This window comes from Penaeus vannamei, chromosome 32, assembly GCF_042767895.1.
Source record: "Penaeus vannamei isolate JL-2024 chromosome 32, ASM4276789v1, whole genome shotgun sequence".
Taxonomy (NCBI): domain Eukaryota; kingdom Metazoa; phylum Arthropoda; class Malacostraca; order Decapoda; family Penaeidae; genus Penaeus; species Penaeus vannamei.
In genome coordinates this window covers 27,794,106-27,816,514 of record NC_091580.1, presented here as the reverse complement: position 1 = coordinate 27,816,514, position 22,409 = coordinate 27,794,106, and the positions used below count along the sequence as shown (strand labels likewise).

At 41.0% G+C, this 22,409-nt stretch overlaps 1 protein-coding gene across 1 annotated transcript in view; it reads left to right on the top strand.

The window, feature by feature from the left end:
* Positions 1-22,409, top strand: part of cac (calcium voltage-gated channel subunit cacophony) — a 276,253-nt gene that overhangs the window by 240,577 nt on the left and 13,267 nt on the right. Inside the window, exons 32-41 of the mRNA XM_070144845.1 lie at positions 573-689; positions 1,022-1,087; positions 1,937-2,028; positions 6,393-6,549; positions 6,964-7,091; positions 8,069-8,207; positions 8,749-8,917; positions 10,280-10,386; positions 10,817-11,041; positions 17,227-17,388. Coding sequence (XP_070000946.1) covers positions 573-689; positions 1,022-1,087; positions 1,937-2,028; positions 6,393-6,549; positions 6,964-7,091; positions 8,069-8,207; positions 8,749-8,917; positions 10,280-10,386; positions 10,817-11,041; positions 17,227-17,388 — 1,362 coding nt within the window. The remainder of the gene's footprint in view (positions 1-572; positions 690-1,021; positions 1,088-1,936; positions 2,029-6,392; positions 6,550-6,963; positions 7,092-8,068; positions 8,208-8,748; positions 8,918-10,279; positions 10,387-10,816; positions 11,042-17,226; positions 17,389-22,409) is intronic.

The following is a 22,409-nucleotide window of genomic DNA, read 5'->3' as shown; positions in this document are numbered from 1 at the left end:
TTGCCGTAAAGCCCACTCTCCACCTGCCACTCGTACTCTGCCAAGTATGTGCCGCTAGGGAGATTGTCGGACGACGTATGAGAAGTATGAGGCAGTATGTTGCTGGACTTATAGTATGGCAAACCATTGCCCTGCATTTCTTGTACTTGATGCAGCTTTTTTGTCGACATGCAAAGTGCAATGCTTGATTATATGTAAAGAAATTTGTATATGCTTTTAAAATACTGGTATTTGTTGGAAGTTACTTTTAAGATTGCATCATCGTAGTAGCTTTGGGCATCCTCACTACAGATAACTTAGCCCTCCCTCCCTATTTTATTCATAAGACCGTTTTCTATTCACTCCCTCGCCCTTTTTCAACCCCCAGAAGAAGAAAACAAAAACAAAAACAATCGTGGCAATACATGAAATATTTTTTTTTATCCTCCTGAAAGAAGAAAAAGAAAAAGATACAATATATATATATATATTCGAGAACATTCATTCAGTTATACATTCCCTCCCAGCCAAGTCCTCTTAGAGTGAACCCGCTCGTGAGTTATGTCGATTTAATGCTGTCAATATTCCCGCAGGAAAACTTCATCAATGTTGGGTTTCTGAGACTATTTCGAGCTGCCCGGCTTATAAAGCTTCTTCGGCAAGGATATACCATTCGTATTCTACTATGGACATTCGTACAGTCCTTCAAAGTAAGTAGCTGCTGCAAGATGAGAGAGAGAGAGAGAGAGAGAGAGAGAGAGAGAGAGAGAGAGAGAGAGAGAGAGAGAGAGAGAGAGAGAGAGAGAGAGAGAGAGAGAATGTAAGAAAAATTAATAGATAAAATCACAAACTACTGATGGAATCAGAGAGAGAGAGAGAGAGAGAGAGTGTGAGTGTGTGAGAGAGAAAGTAAGTGGGAAAGAGAGAACCAGAGAGTGAGAGAGAGAGAGAGAAAGTAAGTGAGAGAAAGAAAGAGCGAGAGAGAGAGAGACTTTCTGCGACTTCCGCATCCACAAATTCAACTTCTTCCCTCCTCCCACAGGCGCTGCCATATGTTTGTCTACTCATTGCAATGTTATTCTTCATCTATGCTATTATCGGCATGCAGGTAAGCCCAGATTTGGAGCCATGGTTCTTCTCTAGAAATCTGGATAATGGTTATATAAGCTGATGATAGAGGAAAAAAAATTCCTATGGTTATATATCATGACTTATTATTTTCTAAAACCATCACCAATAATATGTTTTTTCCTTTTGAAATAATGCAGACATTATCTCTTGTGATGAACATGTGTATATATATATATTCTCTTGAGCATTATTCTAACCAAACTGTTGTTATTTTTTTTGAAGTGGAGTGATATTTGGAATAATTAATTTTACGATTAGTTCATGACTGTTCCCAAGGTTGATCTTTGCTGGTTTCCTCCACCAGGGGCCTATACTTCACTGTCCTGCTCCTTAAGTTCTAAACGTGCTGGGTTGTTGTGCCCTCATATGATTGTAAATGTCTATCCATATGTTTAAATCTATCCCCGAAATTCCATTGATATCTATATTATGTAAATTCTCTATCCATATCACTGTTCTAAGACTGATGCCCACAGTGTTATCCCAATATGTTGTACTACATGTGACTCGTGTTCTGTCATGAGAACGGGATGCGGGATGGCAGGCCGCTCGGAGTGAAATCAACAGCTTGCGGGGCGACTTTTTGCTCGCGGTCGCCCCTAACCACTCCTCTTGGTAATGGCACTCTTGCGGCTTGTCATGCCGCGTTCCCAAGCGAGCGATGGCAGCGGTTCGGGGCCACGGAGAGAACGGGAAACGTGGCCCTGCACCCGCCGTTAGGTCGTGCGACGTGGCCCTCTAGGCGGTCGCTCGCACGATGTCTCCCCAACCCACCCAACTATTACAGCACTCTCCCGTCTTTTTTTCTCCCGTACTTCACACCCAGGTTTTTGGCAACATGAAATTTGACCCCGACACTGACCTAAATCGACATAACAACTTTCAGTCTTTCTTCGCCGCTCTCTTGCTCTTGTTTCGGTGAGTTTGCAACCCCCGTCCAACCAGGCTCGGCCATAGCAACCTGAGACAGATCCAGTATTTCTGAATCCCATCTCTAAACCTGAACAATGAGACAAAATGTCTGTTCAGCGCAGAGATAAATAAACCTTTCGAGAATGACGCAAAGGCCAAATTCGCAGCCCCCCTCCCCCCCCAAAACCCCTTGCGTTCGACGTAGCCTCAAAGTGAGATCCTAGCATCCTGGGACAAAGTGGGGGTGCGTTCGGAAACCAAAGGCCCGATCAGGTGGACGCGCGGCCGAGGGCGCTGATTGGAGGCTCGTGGCCTTCGCGAGCAGCCAATCAGCGCGTCCGTCGCAGATCCATTTGGTCGAGCGTGGACTTTTCCCAATCCACCCAAAGTCTAGTTAATATCCCTGAACAGACATGTTATGTTTAGCTGTCTGCTGACATGTCTTCTCCTATAGATGGCGATGCCGTTGTAGTTTAGTTTTCTTGTAGAAGGTAACGTAACTCTAGATATGTAATCCAACTAGCCTAGACTAGCTAACCTAGACTAGATGGTGTCTGTGGTGCTTGCCCACTTTCTGGTATCTGGTCAGGGATAGTTTTACTCCCTGAAGTATATTAACCTGTGCAGAGTTTTTTGTCCCATGTCCCTGAATTTTGACCCTGATATGACCCTAGCGACTGGTCACTTGCCCTCCTGAGAGCCCTGGTGAGAGGACAACCCTTGGCCCCGCCCTTAACTTTGACCTTTCTTATGCCTTTTCTTGACCTTGGATAACCTCTTTTTTCTTGTCTCATAATCCCTAAAATCCCTCATGTTGACACCTCCGATTCTTTGATGTGTGTCCCTGGAACCCCACTAGTATAGAGATCGCGTCTTTCTTTTTCTTTTTTCCATTTTTTTTTTTCTTTTTTCTTTTTTTTTTTTTTTTTTTTTTTTTTTTTACTTCTTCTGGAATTTTTGATTGATCCTGAGTTGATGGTTTTTTGTTTCCCTTCATCATCCAGGTCTTTGGTAATATAGATTTGGATCCCACTACGTCTATAACACGGCACAACAACTTTAGAAATTTTGCAGAGGGCATAATGCTTCTGTTCAGGTAAACCACCTTAAGTTACTTCTTCACACCCGGAGTGGCTCAGCGGCAAAATTGGCTCTTTATCCTCTGTCCAAACTTTTGTCACTGATCTCTGCTCATCTCTGCTCCTCAAAAGCTACCGCTGTCATCGCTATGAAATACTGTATCAACACCCTTATCTTTCCACTGGGGGTGCAGCCCCTGAATATATATATATATACATTTTTTCCCCATCAAGGACTGGATATATTTTTCCTATGCACGTTTTTTCCTATCTTTCTTCTCTTTTTGGTATGATGCCGGGTCAAGATTTTTTTTATATTTGAACCCGACACCTGGATGTGAACCACGGGTTGTTGATACAGTATTTTGTGAGATGAATGCCATTTTATGCATTGGTGTGTAACTGTGCTGTAGGATGGAACTGTAACCTTGATGTGATCACTCTTGCTGTAGAATGACATGTTATCTACGTGTGATCACTCTTGCCATACAAACTCAGCACCAAAATTTTCCGCGGCAGACCATTAACACGGAGGATCTGTTTAGTTCTCTTTTTGTTTTGTTGATTTCTGTCTCTTTTTTTGGGTTGGAGATTTTTTGTAGACATGTCAGATTCAACACCATCATTGCACCCAAACACAGATGTTATCGTAGAGTTTTTCGATTTTGGTTCCGGTTTCTGTTACGTTGAATAATATTGTCGTTATGAGCGAGTCTGTTGAGTTCCTTGTGTTGAGTTTTGCACCGTAGTCTGCGCGGGTGGCGGCATGCGTGTTTTGTAGCGTTGGGCACGTGTGGTCGTGCATGGTTGCTGGTCCGCCGTTCCTTCCAGGGGGCGGGCACCTCACCTCCATGATCGCCAGGGGCACCACGGGGCCATGTCCTCGTGGGCTCCACTGGTCACATCGCTCCAGCGCACACAAGATGAGACCATGTGGGGGAGGGGTTGTGTAGCCCTGTGTTGCCCCAGGACTTACCATGTGGGTGAAAATGCTCTAGACTCACCACACACAGACTCCTCTGTGCACCTTTGGCTGCCATGAAGACCTCCCTCATCCTCAGCATGCCTTCGAACAATCAGACGATCTCCCTTTGGGTAGCCAGCGATGATAATTTATCTGATTACATCAGCATCACCACGTTGCATAAAAAGATGAGTTACCTCTGACCTTGCGATAGCTCATTGCTGTCCCCGCAAGGTGCAGCCTTGCCAGTGTGTCTGGTAGACACGCCTAAGGACAGCAGGCAGGCATCTGAGGAATATCTGTTGCTGAGGGCTGGCCTGTGTCGCATGGCATCACAGATCACGTGGCTCATGAACACATGCATCTTTGGCCTTCAGCCATCGATGCGACCCTCACACTCCGTGCTGGAAGATGAGGCCCAACCGCAATTCGATACCACCGCACAGGAGGTGGTAGGTACTGCACCCCCGAAAGGGACAGTACAACATGCGATACTCCTCTTCAGTGCCTGACAAAAATGCCGACAGTGTACTGAATGGCATGCAGAGTCATGGTGTGGCTGTCTCCTCTGGCTGGTGCCCTCCCCTGGCGAGTGCCCTCAGCATGCAATCTGTAGCGTGATGGACCAGACCTGCTCACAATGCCCCACACAGCTGTCAGCACCACCACAACCACCACCCTCTGTGATCTTGGCACGGTACCCCGCACATGTAGACTCACTCTCATTATGCATGTGTGAGCAGCTGACAATGTGCAGTGTAGAGTGGCAGGCAAACACCAACACGGTCCGCAGTCACAAACAGCCTCCACATAGCTGCTCCTTTTAGGTTAGCCTGTGACCACCATCACCAAACCCGCACAACAACTCTCCACCCTCAACACTCGCCCCTCCCCCCCCCCCATTCCCTTTTCACAAAAGCCGCCCATTTCCCCTCTTCCCCCCCGCCCCTCCCCTTCCCCTTCCGCTCCACCCCCCTCTCCCAGCTCCATCCTATCCCCCTCAAACGGAGACCCTCCCTCCCCCCCCCTTCCCTGCTCCTGCCCATCCGACCATCTCATAGAATGTTTCACAAAATTTTGATTTAGAATGATTGTCACTTGTCCTCGACCCTTCCTCTCCCTCCCCCACCCCCCCTGTAGTTCCCTCGGCCTCCTTCTGATGCTTGCTTGGTAGTCTAGGGACAATTAGATGGTTATGAATATTTTTGTCAGATATTTTTGTCAGATACCCGTCAAGGTAAGGAATATGTGTTATTTGTGTTTATCTGTGGTTAGGCCTTTTCTTTGACATTCATGATGTGTCGTAGAATGTAAAATGAATAAATGCTATATATACTTAATTCAGTGTGTTTTAGGGCATTAAAAACATGTCAAAAAATGATATAAATTGCAGTTCGGTGGATCACCTTTCTTTGTATGTAATGGCAGTTGCTTTCACTTCGTTGGTTAACAAGAGAAGGAAATTATATCTAATTATTGTTTTCCAGTCCAGCTATTGGTGTAATTATGCTGTTATCAAGAACTTGTAATCTAATCTATAATCTTTAATGCATTGTTTTGCACTGTTCTCTTTTTTAATGATTATTTTTTTCCTTCTGAAATATCCCTTAGTTCCCCCTATCAAATTACGGTTTCAGCTAAAAAAAAGAAAAAAAAATACTACGAAAAAAAAGATATTTAACATTTAAAAGAAATTCCATAACTACAAGTGCCAGGAAGTTAATTTTCTGGCTACGTGGTGCTTAGGAGACCCTGTTGTCATATGAAGAGGGGTGATCTGCAGAAAATCTGACCTGTTTTTACCATTTTTGAAGAACTGACTTTTATAACATCTTGCATTATTTGATTATTAAGATCTAGACAGGAAAAAAATATCCTCTTATTTTGAAGTCCCACCACCGGACATTACAATTGTATTAAAAAAATGGTCAGTTATAGCCATGACTAGAAGTAGCAACTTAGCAATAGACTAGTAGACTATCACAACCCTGTGCTTTTAAGGTAGCAACAATATCTCATCATTTATCACAGCAATTCTCATACTTAAGGACGAGAGAGCTGTCCTAGAATTCACGCCCACATACCACGGGCTGTGAGCTGTGTGCAGAGAGTAGGCAAGACAAGGATATACAATCCTTAGAGTAAAAGTAGGCAAGACAAGGATATACAATCCTTAGTCTAAGAGTAGGCAAGACAAGGACATACAATCCTTAGTCTAAGAGTAGGCAAGACAAGGATACACACAATCCTTAGAGTAAGAGTAGGCGAGACAGGGAGAAATAGTCCCTAGAGTAAGATCTCGAGTAACCTGTTGATGCTGTGGGCAGATGCGCCACCGGTGAGGCGTGGCAGAGCATCATGTTGTCCTGCATTAAGGGGCGCCCCTGTGACCCCGACGCCCTCAAGAACAACTCCATGAAGACTTGCGGCTCCAACGTCGCCTACATGTACTTCGTGACCTTCATCTTCCTCTGCTCTTTCTTGGTACGTTGGTGGAGGGTGGGGTTGAGAGGGGGGGGGGGGGGAATGGGATGGAGGGGTTGGGTGGGATGGGTGGAGGGGTGCATGGGTTGGGTCGGGAGTAGGGGGGAGTGTGTATGGGGGGGTGGAGGGGGGGTGTTTATGGGTTGGGTTGGGAGTAGGGGGGAGTGTGTGTGTGTGTGTGTGTGTATTTATGTATGTATGTATGTGTGTGTGTGAGTATGTGAATGATTGGATTTTTGTATGTAAGCTTTCCTGAAGGGCTCCCATACTTTTCTAAAAATAAATAAATAAATAAAAAATAAAGGTCTCCGAGTATAGAATAAAAAACAACAAAACCAGTAAAATGAAAACAAAAGAAAAATGAATCCATTCTAGCCAAGATCCCCCTTCGTAACCTCCTTCCTCTTTCACCAGATGTTAAACTTGTTCGTTGCTGTCATCATGGACAACTTCGACTACCTGACCAGAGACTCTTCCATCTTGGGCGCCCATCACCTGGACGAATACATCAGAATATGGGCGGAATATGATCCAAATGCCACGTGAGTAGATCTGGGTTCCTTCCGCGGGGGGTGGGGGGCGTGGCCTCGGTCCTCCTACGGCTTGGAGGGGGGGCGTTGATTTTTTTTTTTTTTTTTTTTTTTTTTTTTTTTTTTTTTTTTGCAAGGGGTCGTCGGGATAGCGTTGGATTTCGTGTTTTTTTTTTCTTTCTTTTTTTTTGGGGTGGGGGTGGAGGTGGGGGGTGTTTGGGTCGTGAACGTTCGATGTGTTGATAGATAAAGATGAAATAGATGTATAGATAATCAAGTTTATTGTTTGAAATATCGAGTGTTCTTAGTATTGATTTTTTTTTTTTTTGGGGGGGAGGGGTGTAATTCTTCTCGACATTAAAAAAAATATATATATTTATTCACCACATTGTTATAATCTACAATGTTCCTTTCAGAACATTTACCTTTCTTTTGGCAGTTGTTCTCAATCAGGTCTCCTCGTCTACATTCTTCATCGTTAACATTCGTCCATTTTTACGTGTTCTGTGTTACTTTACTCATTCTATATACATTTCGTTTTACGTAAATATACAACTCTCTTTTCACAGAATTCCAGGAACTTCACATACCTATCTTTCACTGTAGCCACATAATACATAGATGATATAAATACACAGAGAAATATTAACCACATAAATACACAGAGAGATAATAACCACATATAAATACATAGAGATATTAACCACATATATATACACAGAGAGACATGAATCACATATAGATACACAGAGAGATATCAACCACATATAAGTACACAGAGACATTAACCACATATATATACACAGAGATATTACCCACATACAAATACACAGAGAAATTACCCACATATAAATACACAGAAAGACAGATATTACCCACATATAAATACACAGAAAGACAGATATTCCCCACATATAAATACAGAGAGAGACATTACCCACATATAAATACACAGAACGACGGATATTAACCCCACCGACCTTTTGCAGAGGAAGAATACACTACACAGAAATGTACGACATGCTAAGAAACATGGACCCACCGTTAGGCTTCGGCAACAAGTGTCCATATCGATTGGCTTATAAGAAACTCATACGGATGAACATGCCGCTGGATGATGAGGGGAAGGTGAGTGTGGTTGGCGTGGTTATGGATTCTTAGATTCACTTACTCATGGATTCAGAATCAAATATTTCATTATGCGTTTTTTTTCCTCCATGATTCTTCCTCCGATACCTTCATTCATTGTCTTTACTACAATTAATTATCATCATTATCATCCACGCGTCTCCATAGCGAGAGAACCGCCACATTTTCATCATTAATTACGATAAATTTATCATCACTAACGCATCCTTTCAATAAAAATAAGATTGAAAATTCCTGTGAGGTTTCTTCATGATAAAAAAACACGTATTTATAAAAGGGAGAGGAGGCAGCATTCCTCAAAAGACTTCCTCATGATCACAACATCCTCATCACAAACCCTTAAAATAAATAAATAAATAAAACAAGATTCCTTCACCCTTAAAAACACGAATTTCTATTTAAAAAATAATAATAATGATAAAAAAACAAAGTTCTTAGTATCATCTACTTTACATCTTACCATCACCATTCAGACCCACCTTAGTAGCAGCATTTCTAAAACCCCTCTCACCACTTTCAGGTCCACTTCACCACCACACTCTTCGCCCTCATCCGCGAGAACCTGTGTATCAAGATGAGACCAGCGGAGGAGATGGACCAGGCGGACATGGAGCTCAGGGCCACCATCAAGAAACTGTGGCCCCTCCAAGCCAAGAAGAATCTGGACTTCATCGTGCCTCCGGATGATGGTGAGGGAGGGAGTGAGGGCGGGAGTGAGTGAGGGTGGGAGGAGGGAGAGGGAGTGAGGGCGGGAGGGAGTGAGGGAGGGGGAGGGAAAGGGTGGGAGGAGGGGGAGGGGAAAGGGGAAGGGGAAGTGGGTAAGAAGAGAGGGCAGGATGAAGGGGGAGGAGGGGGAGGGAGAAGAGGGTAGGAAGGGTGAAGGGGGAAGGGGAAGTGGGTTGGAAGGGGAGGGTGAAATGGGAGGGGTGGAGGGGGAAGGGGAAAGAGGGTAGGAAGGGTGAAGGGGGAGAGATGCGGAGGGGAGGAAAGGGTGAAGGGGGAGGGGGAGGGAAAAGAGGGTAGAAAGGTGAGGGAAATGGTGAAGTGGAAGGGGGAAGAGGGTAAGAAAGCGTGAAGGGGGAGGAATAGGAGGGAAAAGATGAGAAAGGGAGGGAAAGGATGGGAGAGGGACGGGAAACGGGAAGTGAGAAAAGAGGAATAAAGGTAGAAGGTGGAATAGAAGTGGATAATGATGGGAGGTGGAGAAGGTAGGAGGGGGAGGAAGGGAGTAGGGAGAGAGGGGGAGAAGTGAGGGAGGGAGAGAAGGGAAGAAGGGGAAGGAGGAAAAGAAGTAGGGAGGGAGGGGGAGGAAGGAGGGTGTAGGGAGGGAGGGGGAGTAGGGAGGGAGGAGGAAGGGAGTAGGGAGGGGGAGGAAGGACGAAAAGAGTAGGGAGGAAGGAGAAGGAGGAAGTAGGGAGGGAGGGGGAGAAGTGAGAAAGTGGAAATCGTTGAATCTGATTGTCGTGTGTGTTATAGATGTGTTTATTGTAAGTTTTATTATTTTTCCTACGAATATTCATAGATTTTTTTTTAGGTGATGATAAACCATACGCTTCCTTTTCATCAAATGTAAAAAAGTGAATAGATGTTCTTTATAAAAAAAAAATGATATTAATAAAATTTCTCCACCCACCCCCAAAAAACATATATAATGAAAATAATAATAATAATAATAATAATAATAATAATGATAATAATAATAATAATAATAATAATAATAACAAATAATAACGACAAATAATAATAATGATATAATAACTAATAATAATAATAACGAATAATAATAATAATAATAATAACAAAGAAAATAACAATGGTAATAATAATAATAATAATAATAATAACAATAATAACAATAACAGTAATAATAATGAAAATAATGATATTAACAACAACAACAACAACAACATCAACAACAACAGCAGCAACAAACAACAAACAAACAAACAACAACAACAGCAACAACAACAGAAGAATACAAAACATACAAAATAAGAAAATAGAAATAATACAAAATATGCAATATACTCACCCTCACTCCTCTCTTGCAGAACTCAAATACGAGAAACTCACAGTGGGTAAAATCTACGGTGCCCTCCTCATCCTGGAGAACTGGCGCACGACTCGCTTCGGCCAAATCCAACCAACGGGAGGCCTGGTCAGTGCTATGTGCTCTCTCTCTCTTTCTCTCTCTCTCTCTTCCTCTCTTTCTCTCTTTCTCTCTGTCTACCTCTCTCTCTCTCTCCTCTGCCTGGGGATGTAGCTGACCTTTTCTCCGAGTTCTTTGTTTTTTTATTATGTTAGGTTTGCGTTTTGTGATGTTGCAATCAGGGACTTGTTGTTGGTTGTGTAAACCTCTCCGTAATTTTCTTTTTCTTTTTCTTTTTTTCTTTTTTTTTTTTTTTTTGTCATGGAATGATGGAATGCCCTGATTGCGACATGGTTCATTAATGGAAAAATTTCTTTTCTACGTTTTTTCTCTCATTTTCATTTCAACATTATATCTTCTAGAGCTCTAAAGGGTTCTTTTTTTTAAGTTTAAGACTTTAGGAGGTAGATGTATAAGAAATCTCTTCAAAACCTTGCAGGATGAGAATGAGGAAGCAAAAGATAAAGAGAATGAGATAGTGGAGGAGGAGGATGATGATGAGGATGAAAAGTTTGAGTCAACGGAGGACATTTTAAGCGGGGAGGGAGAACAGCTCCTCAGCAATATGGAAAAAGCTGAGAACCAAATCTTCGAAACAGAGAAAACGGAGGAAACTTTTGAAACTGAGGATACAGGGGAAACTGAGGAGCAGGAAACCGAATCAGTAAGACGGCTGTTATAAGGCCTGTTACACTCATTGTGTGGCCTAGATCATTGTGCTTCAACCAGTACCTGCTTCCCACCCACTTGACTAACGAGAATAGTTGGTATAAAGCATACAGTATATATACACGTCCCTATATTTTTTTCACTTCAGATATAAAATAGCTGATATGAACTCAACCCTATATATTTACATATATATATATACAGTATCCTGATACTATAAGATCTATTTTAGTCACCTCATGAAGTACTTTTAATCACCGCCCACTCGATGTTTACAGTATCTTGGCACTGACAAAAGTCGTTCGTCCCAGAATAGTTTTGGCCCATGTTGACTGCAGCCGTCCACTGGCTGCGCAAAAACCAGCCTTGCTCCTCAGGCTTTACATAGCTGACATTCAGCCCAGTATTCTCCATGAAAACAATGAAGTGCCTTGTTCACTTTTGGCATGTTTTGGTGGTAAATGCAGATACTTTTATTTTTACTCGGTTTTCAAAATAATCTTTACTCCCTCTTCAATTTTTTTTTTTTTTTTTTTTTTTTTTTTTGGTAATTGCCAAATAGAATTTCGATTTTCAACCTTAGTGTTCATCAAGTTTCTAAGCTTTGGGTGGGAATATTTTGTTTTCCATATTTGAGCTTTCAGTGTGACGCGTTTGTTTTCTGAGCCGCGTAAAGTGGTTGTATCTGTGCCACACAAACATGCCTTTTAGCCACTGAGTAACACCGCTTCGTTAGCAGATCCATATTTGGTACAGACACCTTGCTGTTGGCTGACTTAGTATACCAGTAGCTTAATATGGTACTGGGACTTGTGTACCAGTAGCTTAATGGTATTATATTAGATTACCAGGACAAGTAGAACACGTTGATGGTTTTTATTGGCAGTACCTGTAGAACTAAGTCCAGAAGAACAGGCAGTTGTGTAAGGGTAAGACAGTTTGCTTATTATCAAAGTTTGAATCTTCTCCAATTCACGGCTCTGTTAAGAATTTGGAGCATTCAAGGTTGATGGTGAGTATCTGGTTGTACCTTTATACAACACTTGAAAATTCTGTTGCTATGCCCAGTTGGAGAGGAAGGCCAGTGCCTGCATTCGCCCAGAGTCACTTGTCTCCTTATCGCACGTTCACAATTACCCGTTTGTGAGGCGTTACATTGGGATCGGTACTCGATACTTTAAGCTTTCCCGCTTTTTAAGGTGTATCTCCAAGTGATTCTTGCAAGAATGTTGGCACGTGAGACAAAATTACAATGTTACGTGTTGCCAGTTCTGAGTGTTAGGTTAAGTATGTACTCAAGGTACTGCTCTAGGATGCTCGAGTGTGTAGCTATGACCTCCGAATAGAAATTTTATACATTTGACGATTTTTTTGTAGAATTAAGCTTACGATGGTCATTGATGAATTTATAACCTATATTATCTCTTTTTTTACATAGTGGCACCATAGTACTTTTTATCACATGGATAATATTTAGGCCATGTTACTACACCTATCCTGTTTACCATCTCACATGGATCTGTTGATACTTTGCAATGTTTAACCCCATACCTGTCCCTTCACCTCTCGTCCCATTTTGATTTTTCTGTTTTTTGTTTTTGTTTTTTGTTTTTTGTAAGGGGATACAGACCCAGGTTACAAGTATCCCCTCCTATTGTCCGTACATGTATAGTGATACCTCTTTATAGTGACCACCTCTTTATAGTGGCCACCTGTTTACTGTGGCCGTTTTATCTTTGCAGTGAGAGCCACATAGTTTCCACAACATAGATGATCATGTTTGTAGGACTGTGATATGAGATTTATTACATGTGTGTGTGCGTGTCTTTTCTGTGTGTTTATTGAGCCATGGTGATTTAGCGTTCTTTGTTAGTATTAGACAGCGCCCCCTTTCACAACTCCTCCACCCCCCCCCCGTATCCCCTCTCCCTCTCCTTTTTGTCCCCGTCTACCCCTCCCTCTCCCCCTCCTCCATTTCCTCCTTCCTTTCCCTCCACTCCCTCTCCCCCCCACCACCAGTTTTGTCCATGGCATTATTTTTTGCTCAGTAAAAATTGTTCTGGAGGTCTTCTTTTGTTGATTGGATTTTTAAATTTTGACGCGGGAAAAAAAACAAAAACTTTATCACATGTTTATATTATCAAATCACGAGAAGGGATCTTTTAGTATACCCGTGGAGATATATTCGTCTTTTTTTGGATATATTTCTCACGGGTAGGCCTACTACTATGACCCAAGAAGGAAATGTTATTTGATATTGTCTCTGCAATGTTGCTTTTCGTGTCCCAAGGCAGAGAAATAATTCCGGCAAAATAAGAATCCATGAACAAGCTGCATCAACCATTGTTTTTGCTCTCTGGCAAATCCACGAAGAATTTTTTGTTTTGTTTTTGTTTTTTTGTTTGCAGAAGAGCACAGACCGCTCTTTCTTTACCTTCTTTGCTTATAATGAATGTCGCCAAGACGGGGGGGGAAATTTTGCAGACATTTAGCCTCCTGCGAAAAGTTTTGCAGATTTCCCCCCAAGCGACGGGATCAGACCAAGCGAAATGTCACCGAAGAAGGAGAGAAAGATTTTTTTTTAAAAGGATCAAAACCAGAGGGAGAAAAAAAAATATATAATCAAAAATAGGACTCCCCTTTAGCCCTAACCCTCCCCTTTACCCTTTACCAAAATGAAAAGGTAAAAAGATAAAAAGTACAGTCTTGAGTACAGGAACAATGGTTGAATGGAAGCTGAGTAGAGGTAGCTGTGTCCCCCTTGTTTGACCTAGTGCAATTACCACTGCTGACCTTCTGTCGTTGTTACACCCGGTACCTCTCCATCTTTGAGTCGACCACTCCCACTCTGTTCACGTTTCACTATCCTTGTTGAATGAGAGAGCATATATTCCAACCAAAAAAATGATAAGACCATGATGATTTATCCTGATGGAGGAGTGTTTCTATGTGTCATACACCTGCGGCCACTCAGAGCGCTGTTCCGACTCTCCTCCAGAGCAAGAGGTGAAGAAAATAGTTGCTATTACTACCCAGCCTTTTATCGGTGCTCGACTGCACACTTGCCTCGGCTAAACGAGTCTCGACAGCATTTTGAGTGACCGCGGGTGTATATGCTTCCCTCCCACCTTTTTTTATCTGATGTGACAAATTTTCCGATATACTGGGTAGTGAATTCGACTTGACGATAATAATTTGGTACCTGGTATGAAAGTACTTGGCGCCTGTAGTAGTGAGTGACACACCTTGTCTTGTTGTTTCATTTGCAGGAAAGAGCACCAGACTCCCCGATAGATGCGGTAGTATTTTGAGAATATCTTAATTTTCTTTTAATAATCTTACCATCAAAATCTTACTTTTTTGCTCATGTTTGTTCTACTTAAAAGTGAAGAGTATGGCGTTATGCATATTCTGCGCGTATGTGGTGTGACTGGGCAAGATCCCAACCTCTGTGCCTCTGCTGGCTAATCCTTGAGGAATTCATGGTTGAGCCTCACTCGTAACACGGTGTGGCCGTTACTTACCAACTAGATTAACAAAAACAAGGACAGCAAAAGGAATATTAGGCAAGAAACCCATTCGTTTATCTGAAAACACAGTGAAAACAATGAATTGAGCGTTTCCCCCCAAATTCTGCTAATTTTTCCGGGGCTTTCACAGCGAGGTTCCGTCTGCCAGTCGCACCACGTACACCCAACACTGAACTCGCTTTCTGTTGCATAACCTGTGTGCCGCTCCTCCCACTGGCCAAAAAACGTATCCAGGAACGGTAGATGTTCCGGGTCTGTTTTTTTCTTGGTTGCGTCAGCTTCTTTTGAGTTTTTGGTTTGAGAATGCTTAAAGATGCAAGTAAAGTTAGACCTTGGAGACTGATCATCGAAAAGTAGCCCTTTTTTTCTTTTTTTGGCTTCATTCTTATAACAAAGAAAATATAACTAGTGTTTATCCGAATTGTTTTAACATCGTAAAATAAGGATGTCTTAAAAGATATGAATATCATTTGGAAAGATTGTGATTTGTATCAAAAGGGACTCCTTGATGTCAAACCTGTGTGACATTTGATCGTCTTTTAAAGAACCATATGATGTCACAATAACCAACTCGCACCTGAGAACAGCGTGATCAGCGAGTAAAGCTCACAGCCAAGTCTATCATTTACGAAAAAAAAAGTCTGCAGTAAGCCAGTAAGCCAATACACTAGTTGTCGCCACAAAAAAGGCTTTCCCAGGGCGGTATTCTCCGTAGCTTCCAGTGCTATTCCTTGACCAAACTCGTGGCTCCGTCCCTTGGTCACAGAAGCAACGCTAGACCACATCAGACCAATGCCAGGAGACCGCCCTGACCTTGGCATAAACAGACCCGGACGCGAACCTGTCTTAGAACTCCATTGAACACCCGCTGCAAGGCTGTGAAAAGAACTGCTTCCAATCCAAGATGTGTATGAGGTTCTCCAAGAGGGTTCCATTATATGTCTGGTGCCTCCTCACTAATGGAGACACGCGATCCCTGGCGGAACCTGCGTCTTAGAACACGGAACTCCATGTGTCTTTTTTTAATTTTTCTTTCCCTCTCTTTACATTAATATCATCATTTTAGTCACCTCTTTGCTCCGACGCCACCAGGTTGTCCCGGAGCAAATGGGTGTAACATGTACGCTTGTTTCTGTAAATAAGTACGGATTGCGTTTCAAACCTTGACCCAAAAAATGATCATGGAAATTCGCAAGGCCTTTGACGCAGGTTCCGACAGGCCAACTTCTAGAGGCTCGCATGCCAGTCGCCCGCCCCCACGTTAGTGTTCATTACACCGCCAACCATCGCCCAAGGGAAAGAAGGAGAAAGAGAAGAAGGAAGAGGAGAAGGAGTAATGAGGAGGAGGAATAATCACAAAGGCAATGTGGAGGATCTTTGAGAATCTTTCGGTAATTGGTCTCCTGTCTTTTCATTTCGTCTTCTCTTCTCTTTTATTCATTTTTCTATATCAACTGGAAGAATTATGAAACAAAGATATAAAAAGTTCTTGGGCGATGGTTCCGGATTCCGTAAACTAGTGATGTGATCTTTAATAGTGATTGACTCCTTCATAGTGACTGTGGTCTAGAAACATTTTAAAAAGTATCCACCATGCATCTGCTAAATAATTCATATATATACAATTGAAACAAGGCACTAAGAAATCTATGTAATATTGGGACAAGTTTTTTTTTCCTTTTTTTTTTTTTTTTTTTTGGTTTATTTACATACAGTATAATTTTTTTTTTTCAATTTATTCCTTTCGTGCTGAGCTTTTCACCCATTGTGTGTAACGGTGTTTTACATAACAAACGATGAAGATGATATCAGTATAACAAGCGAGAGTGCAAGTGGGTGACGGTACCAACAAACAAAAAAAGAATTCGACGCAAATGACTATGGCACGTGTTCGTTTTTTCGATTTTTTTTATATCATACCCTTCCGTCAGATCGAAAGGAATTAACGTAGATTTCAAGTGAGAAAAAATAGGAAATATATAACTAAACAAAGCACTTAAACTTTAAACCTTAAATATTCATTTTTAATTGTTCTATTTACATATATTTTCCCTTTTTCGGTTTTTTGTCTCTCCTATTCCGTAGTTGGTGATATATATATGTATATTTTTAGGAGCATGTGGCAAAGTCGAATGAGTCGACTCAATGGAGGGCGAGTTTACATGTAATATGGCATGGGAGACTCGACCTTATTGCCAGTTTTGTGGGTTATTACTGTCATCCCACAACACGCTCACTTCCTTCTTCCTCTATCATCCCGCATTCAATTGATTTCTTTATTCTTGTTGTTGTTGATGTTTATAAATCACTCGCAACTTATATTATAAATCCTGCTGTTCAAATCGATGTTTATAGCAGTTCGAAATATGGAAGCTGTTAATGTTATGTTATTTTGTTGTTGTTTTACTTACTCTGTGTTCTTTCTCTATCCAGTAAATGTTTTTAATATTGACATTCAATTGTGTTTTGCATATCAAGTTTCAAATTAATTAGAAAAAGAAAGCATCAAGCTAGTGCAGCCCTTAACTTAACTTTAGCTCTTGCCCTTTGAGTGTTTGTGACAAAAAGAGCGGCTGAATTCAGACCAACCTGAGCTTCCTTGTCTCGAACTCCTGACCCCCCCCTGACCCCCCCGCTGGTGGCACCACAGAAGCCCAGTTTGTTTGCGCGGCTGATGGGCATAGCAGCGCCCGCCGCGCCCCCCAAGACCAACGAGTCCCGCATCAGCCTCTCCCGCTCCATCGACGAGCAACACGAGCCTATGGACTCCCAGGGGCAGCCGAGTCGCCAGGGCAGCCTCTCGCAGTCCAACGTAAGGTAGGGCGTCGGAGACTCAGCTCGGCCTCGACCCCCTGCAATCATAGCGAGGGACGCCTGTTCTGCAAGATGTTGACTGATATATCATGATTATACAGTGGACTATATCTTTGATGTTGAATTGTGAAACAGTCACCACCTTCGCCCGGACTTTTGATTTGGGGTTCTCATGGTTCGTTCATCCTGGGCGATGGACGTGTGTTCAAAGACATCGTAACCGTAGATCAAGTGGGGAAAAGTCTGGTGGGTGAAGGTGGTGGTTGTGTGGACCTCCTGTGTGAGATACTCTGCGATACTCCACCATGTACATAAACACTCAACCTTCTCAATCTTCTCCGTTTTTGCAGCATAGACAATGTACTTGGTAGTGACAAAGGGTCGGTTAAGTCCCTGACGTTGTTAGGTGGAGGCGGTGGTGAGCCCCCAACCCGTGGTAGTGACCAGGAGGGGTCGAGTGTTGGCAGCTGCCAGGTTTGGTGCTAGCTGTCCTCGCGTTGCATGGCGTCACCTTGTTTACATGCCGCATGGCTCGTCCCGCGCCCCCCGGCCCCGCTTCGCGACACTCTCGGACCTCGATAGGACGCGATAGGGACTGGGAGGGACTCTAGAGGGACGCCTTGGAGGATGTCTGGGGATGAGCAGTCTTGAGAAGGGATAGAAATCGGGACAATATTGAAAAGATAATTTTGCGACTTTTGTAGTTGGGTAGCATACTTTGAGGTGTATTTATAGTGTATAGATACAAGATCATGCTGTTATACATCGTTTTGATAGACATCGGGTCTTTAGCAACTAATCTGCCTATGCTTACTTTAGAACATACTTTGATAACACTAGAACAGTCAGTTGTGCAGAGAATTGTTTTGATTTAGCTTTCAAAAGTTAATCTCCAAATAGTCTTTTGCTCCTCGCATATCCAAAGCTAGGAATTGTACACATACCAAGATAAAGGACTGAATATCACTTGCAAAAGATAAGACCATCTATAAAATCATCTAATTTTTTCTTTAGTCACATCCAACTAAAACACCAATAGAGTAAACCACAACTTAACCATACCTAAACCAAATCCATCGTTTGACTAGCCTAATACAAAGAATAGCAGTCCCCTAATCCCAAACCGATCTAGATTATCCCTTAACCCGTCATACCCCTGGTGACATAGTGGGGTTCCGAGCGTGGTGGCGACGTGGTTATGGGGAGGCAGCCGTGTTATCCGCAGGGAGAGGAGAGTGGTACGAGAACACTCCATGGGCTCGGGGTCTCAGCATCTAAGCCAGGTGTAGAGTTTACCTGCGATAAGGGTCACTGTCGGGCATCTACGACCAGGTGTAGAGTTTACCCTCGATAAGAGTCACTGTCGGGCATCTACGACCAGGTGTAGAGTTTACCTTCGATAAAGAGTTACTGGCGGACATCTACGATCAGGTGTGTAGATTTATATCGACCAGAGGGTATGTAGCGTCTCATTGACCTGCACCAGGTGTGTAGTTCACGTCTCCAAAAGATTATTTAGCGTCTCATTTATCTGCGTCAGGTGTGTATTTGCATCGGCATACGAGAATACAGCGTCTCGGCATCTACGGCAGGTCTGTAGGTAAAGAAAAAGCTGAAGTGGAGAGAAGGTGGATGACTTGATGTAGAAATTAGTAACCAGTCTTCGTCAGTTTGTTTGTTATTTTTCTATCAGTTTGCTTCTTTTTCCTCATTGAATAGGTTGAAAAGATAGATAGATAAGACAGTTAAGATAGCTATACAGAAGATAGTAGATATATCTGTGTATTGAAAAAATATAGATAGTGACATAGATGAAAACAATGAGAAAAATAGAGTTAGTGAGGCATGAGAGAAGTATAATGATAATATAGAACAGGATAGATTAACTGATAGAGATAGAGATAGATAGTAAAATAGATTAATAGATGGAAAAGATATTGAGATATCTTTTGGCAGTTACGCAGTTAACTGAGTAGATTAGATTTTTCTTTTATTTTAATTATGATTACGTGCAAAAGTAGATTAGTTAACTGTTGTATAGACATGGATATTAAGAAGTATGTAGATAGTATTAAAATGACTTGTGCGTTCTTGCAAAAAATATAAACACACTTGCGAGGAATACTTATGCATTTAAAATACATTTGGTACGTTTTATGACCCATTCTAATCAAATGGATGTGTTCAGTAGAAAAATATTTAAGGTAACGCAGACATACCGTATATATCTTATTCCGTGAGTATATAAGGTTGTTAAATCGAGACAAATAACACCCATTTAGTTTAGAGTTCGACCGCTGGGCCTCCATGGTCGCCCTCGAAGCCCCGGAGCCTTTAGAGTTCGCGAGTTGAGGCTTGGATGCTGACGATCCCGAACCTGCGTGTTGCGTTTCGACTCCCTGACCCCGACTCTCTCTTCGACTTCTCACGTATCCGTTCGACTTAGTTTCAACTTTCTTGTGGACTCTCTTGAGCTGAAAAGTCTCTTCTGCTATTTCCTAGTGTTTCGTATATTTGTGGCAATTAACCATCGAGCTTTGGATGTTCTGACTTATATTCATACCTAAGTGATACGAGTTTTTTAAAATAATATTCTTCTTCCCTGTATTACTACCCTTGCTGCCCCTTCCCTCCCTCCTTCCCTTTTTCTCTCCCTCCCTTTCTCTTCTTCTGCGTCTCCCTCATTCCCCCCCTTCGAGACACCTTCCCGTCACTAATGTAAGCAAATTTGACTCCGGGACATCTAAAGCTCTTTGTCAGTTTTCGACGTCACAAATTATTGTCTTCTAGAATCTTTGTGATGCTTCACTCTTCTCCTGTCGGTTCTAGAATGAAATTATTAGTCTTCAAAAATGTTTTCCTAGATTTTATGAGATTCCTGTATATTGCCTGGGCAGAGAACGAAAAAGTGTCTCTATGAACAAGATATATTCACAAGTTTTACTAGTAGAGTTTAGAAAATTTAGAAACGCGAGGACATAGGTTAGGTAAATTTAGATTCTTAGTCTACCCTGAAAGTTTGACATAGACTGATGCTGGACGTAATGTAGACAGTAGTAAGGGTAGTGTGCTACGCGCTACTACCTACTAGAAAATGGGTTTTCTGAAAACAATGGTATTATTAGAGAAACTAGAAACCAGCCACCCCCAACCCCCTGTATGGCCTAGTCCTCATATGTAATTCTAGCTTTACATTTTATGAATAGCGTGATAGAAATGTAGTTTTCAATGCTGTTAAGATGAGATGTAACTATTTTTTGTAGACTTAAGCAGCGGACTTGAGTTACACGTTGACAAGAATAGGTCTGTTTTATAATACACAGATGAATCCCTAAATTACAAAAACCAAAAATGGAAGGACAAAATAAAAACAATTTTTATACATGGTAATCCCCAGAAAATGGATACCAGATTTAGAAGGAAAAAGATCAGAATGTTCTTTTCTCATAGGCAAAAAAATCCTACACTTTTTTTAAAACCTCTATTCGTGTTTAAAAAAAAAAATACAAAAATCTCTGAAACTATTTTGTCGAAACCTTCATGTCTCAACGTTAACTTCAGTCACCTGCAATTCTTCAATATTCTCGATGTAGTGCTAAACTATTCTGTAAACTGTATGTGTGTATGACAGTTTTGTAATGGGTCTCTATGGAAAATTATTGTTGCTACGCTTGACACATTTTTCCTGTAGTTTTTTTGAGTTCAACTTAAGGTCGGTGTTATTAATATTAGCATTTTTGTTGTTTTTTGTGTTGTTGTTGATATAATGTTGTTGAACTGTAATTACCATTATTAATAGTACCATAAGGTGATTTGTGATAGAGATTGTTTCCATAATCAGTATCATTGGTATCATTTTTAGTGTTCTGATTATAGTTTTTCTTCTATTATTGTTACATTCTTAGCATTATTGTTATTATTTTTGTTTGTTTGTTATTATCATGTTTTGTTATCACTTCCTTTGTTATTGTTACTGTTTTTGTTACTACGGTCGTTTTTGTTGGTATAATTTTAACGTGGTTGCCATTATTTCAATAAGATTACTATTATTTCAACATTATTAGTATTCAAATGTAATCACAATTGTTTTAACACATTCATCGTTATTGCAATTATTGTGTTCTCATTTACGATTTTGTTAATACCATTCCATCATCATTGAAATGTTTCACCATCATCATATATTTCTCATTACCACTGCCAAGTGTTCAGTCAAATGGTATATCTATCATAATTACATTATAAAACATAGGTGTTAAGACAATATCATACCTTATAATATATAATGCAGGTGCTACGGTATTAGTGTATTCAAAAAGCTTATGTAGTATAAGACTTTGTATCCTTGTGTTATTAACTCAAGACTATCCTGAGTGTTTTCTCCTGTATAAATTTTTTGTGAGGTATTTGTAACATAGCTCAGTGTACATGTGGTATCTTTACTAGTACTATTGTCTACTTTTTAATGCATTGTCTATTTCAACTGTCTATCTATCACTTTGTCTGTCTAACCCTGTTGTTTGCTGTCTGCATTTTTTTGTTCTTCTTTGTCTACCTTATTCTACTGTATCATTATTTTCTTTACTGTTGAATCTACTGTATTCTTCTTTGCATTCTGTTTTGTTCGAAACAGTATCATCAATGTCATTATTGGTAGTTTATCTTTTCTGTCATTATTAATAGTATCATTATCATTATATGATATATAATCACCATTATATTATTATTATTGTTATTATTATTATTATTATTATCAACAGCATCAGTCTCATTATCATTTTTGCCATTATTAGTACTATTATCGTTATCATTATTATTATTGTTATTATTGTTATCATTATCATGTTATCAGTGTTAGTATTATTATTTTTATTATCATTATTATTACTATTATGATTATTATCATTACTTGTATTATTTTCATTTATGTTATCATTTTTAACATCATTATCATGATTGTTATTATCATTATTATTATTATTATTATTATTATTATTGTTATTATTATTATTATTATTA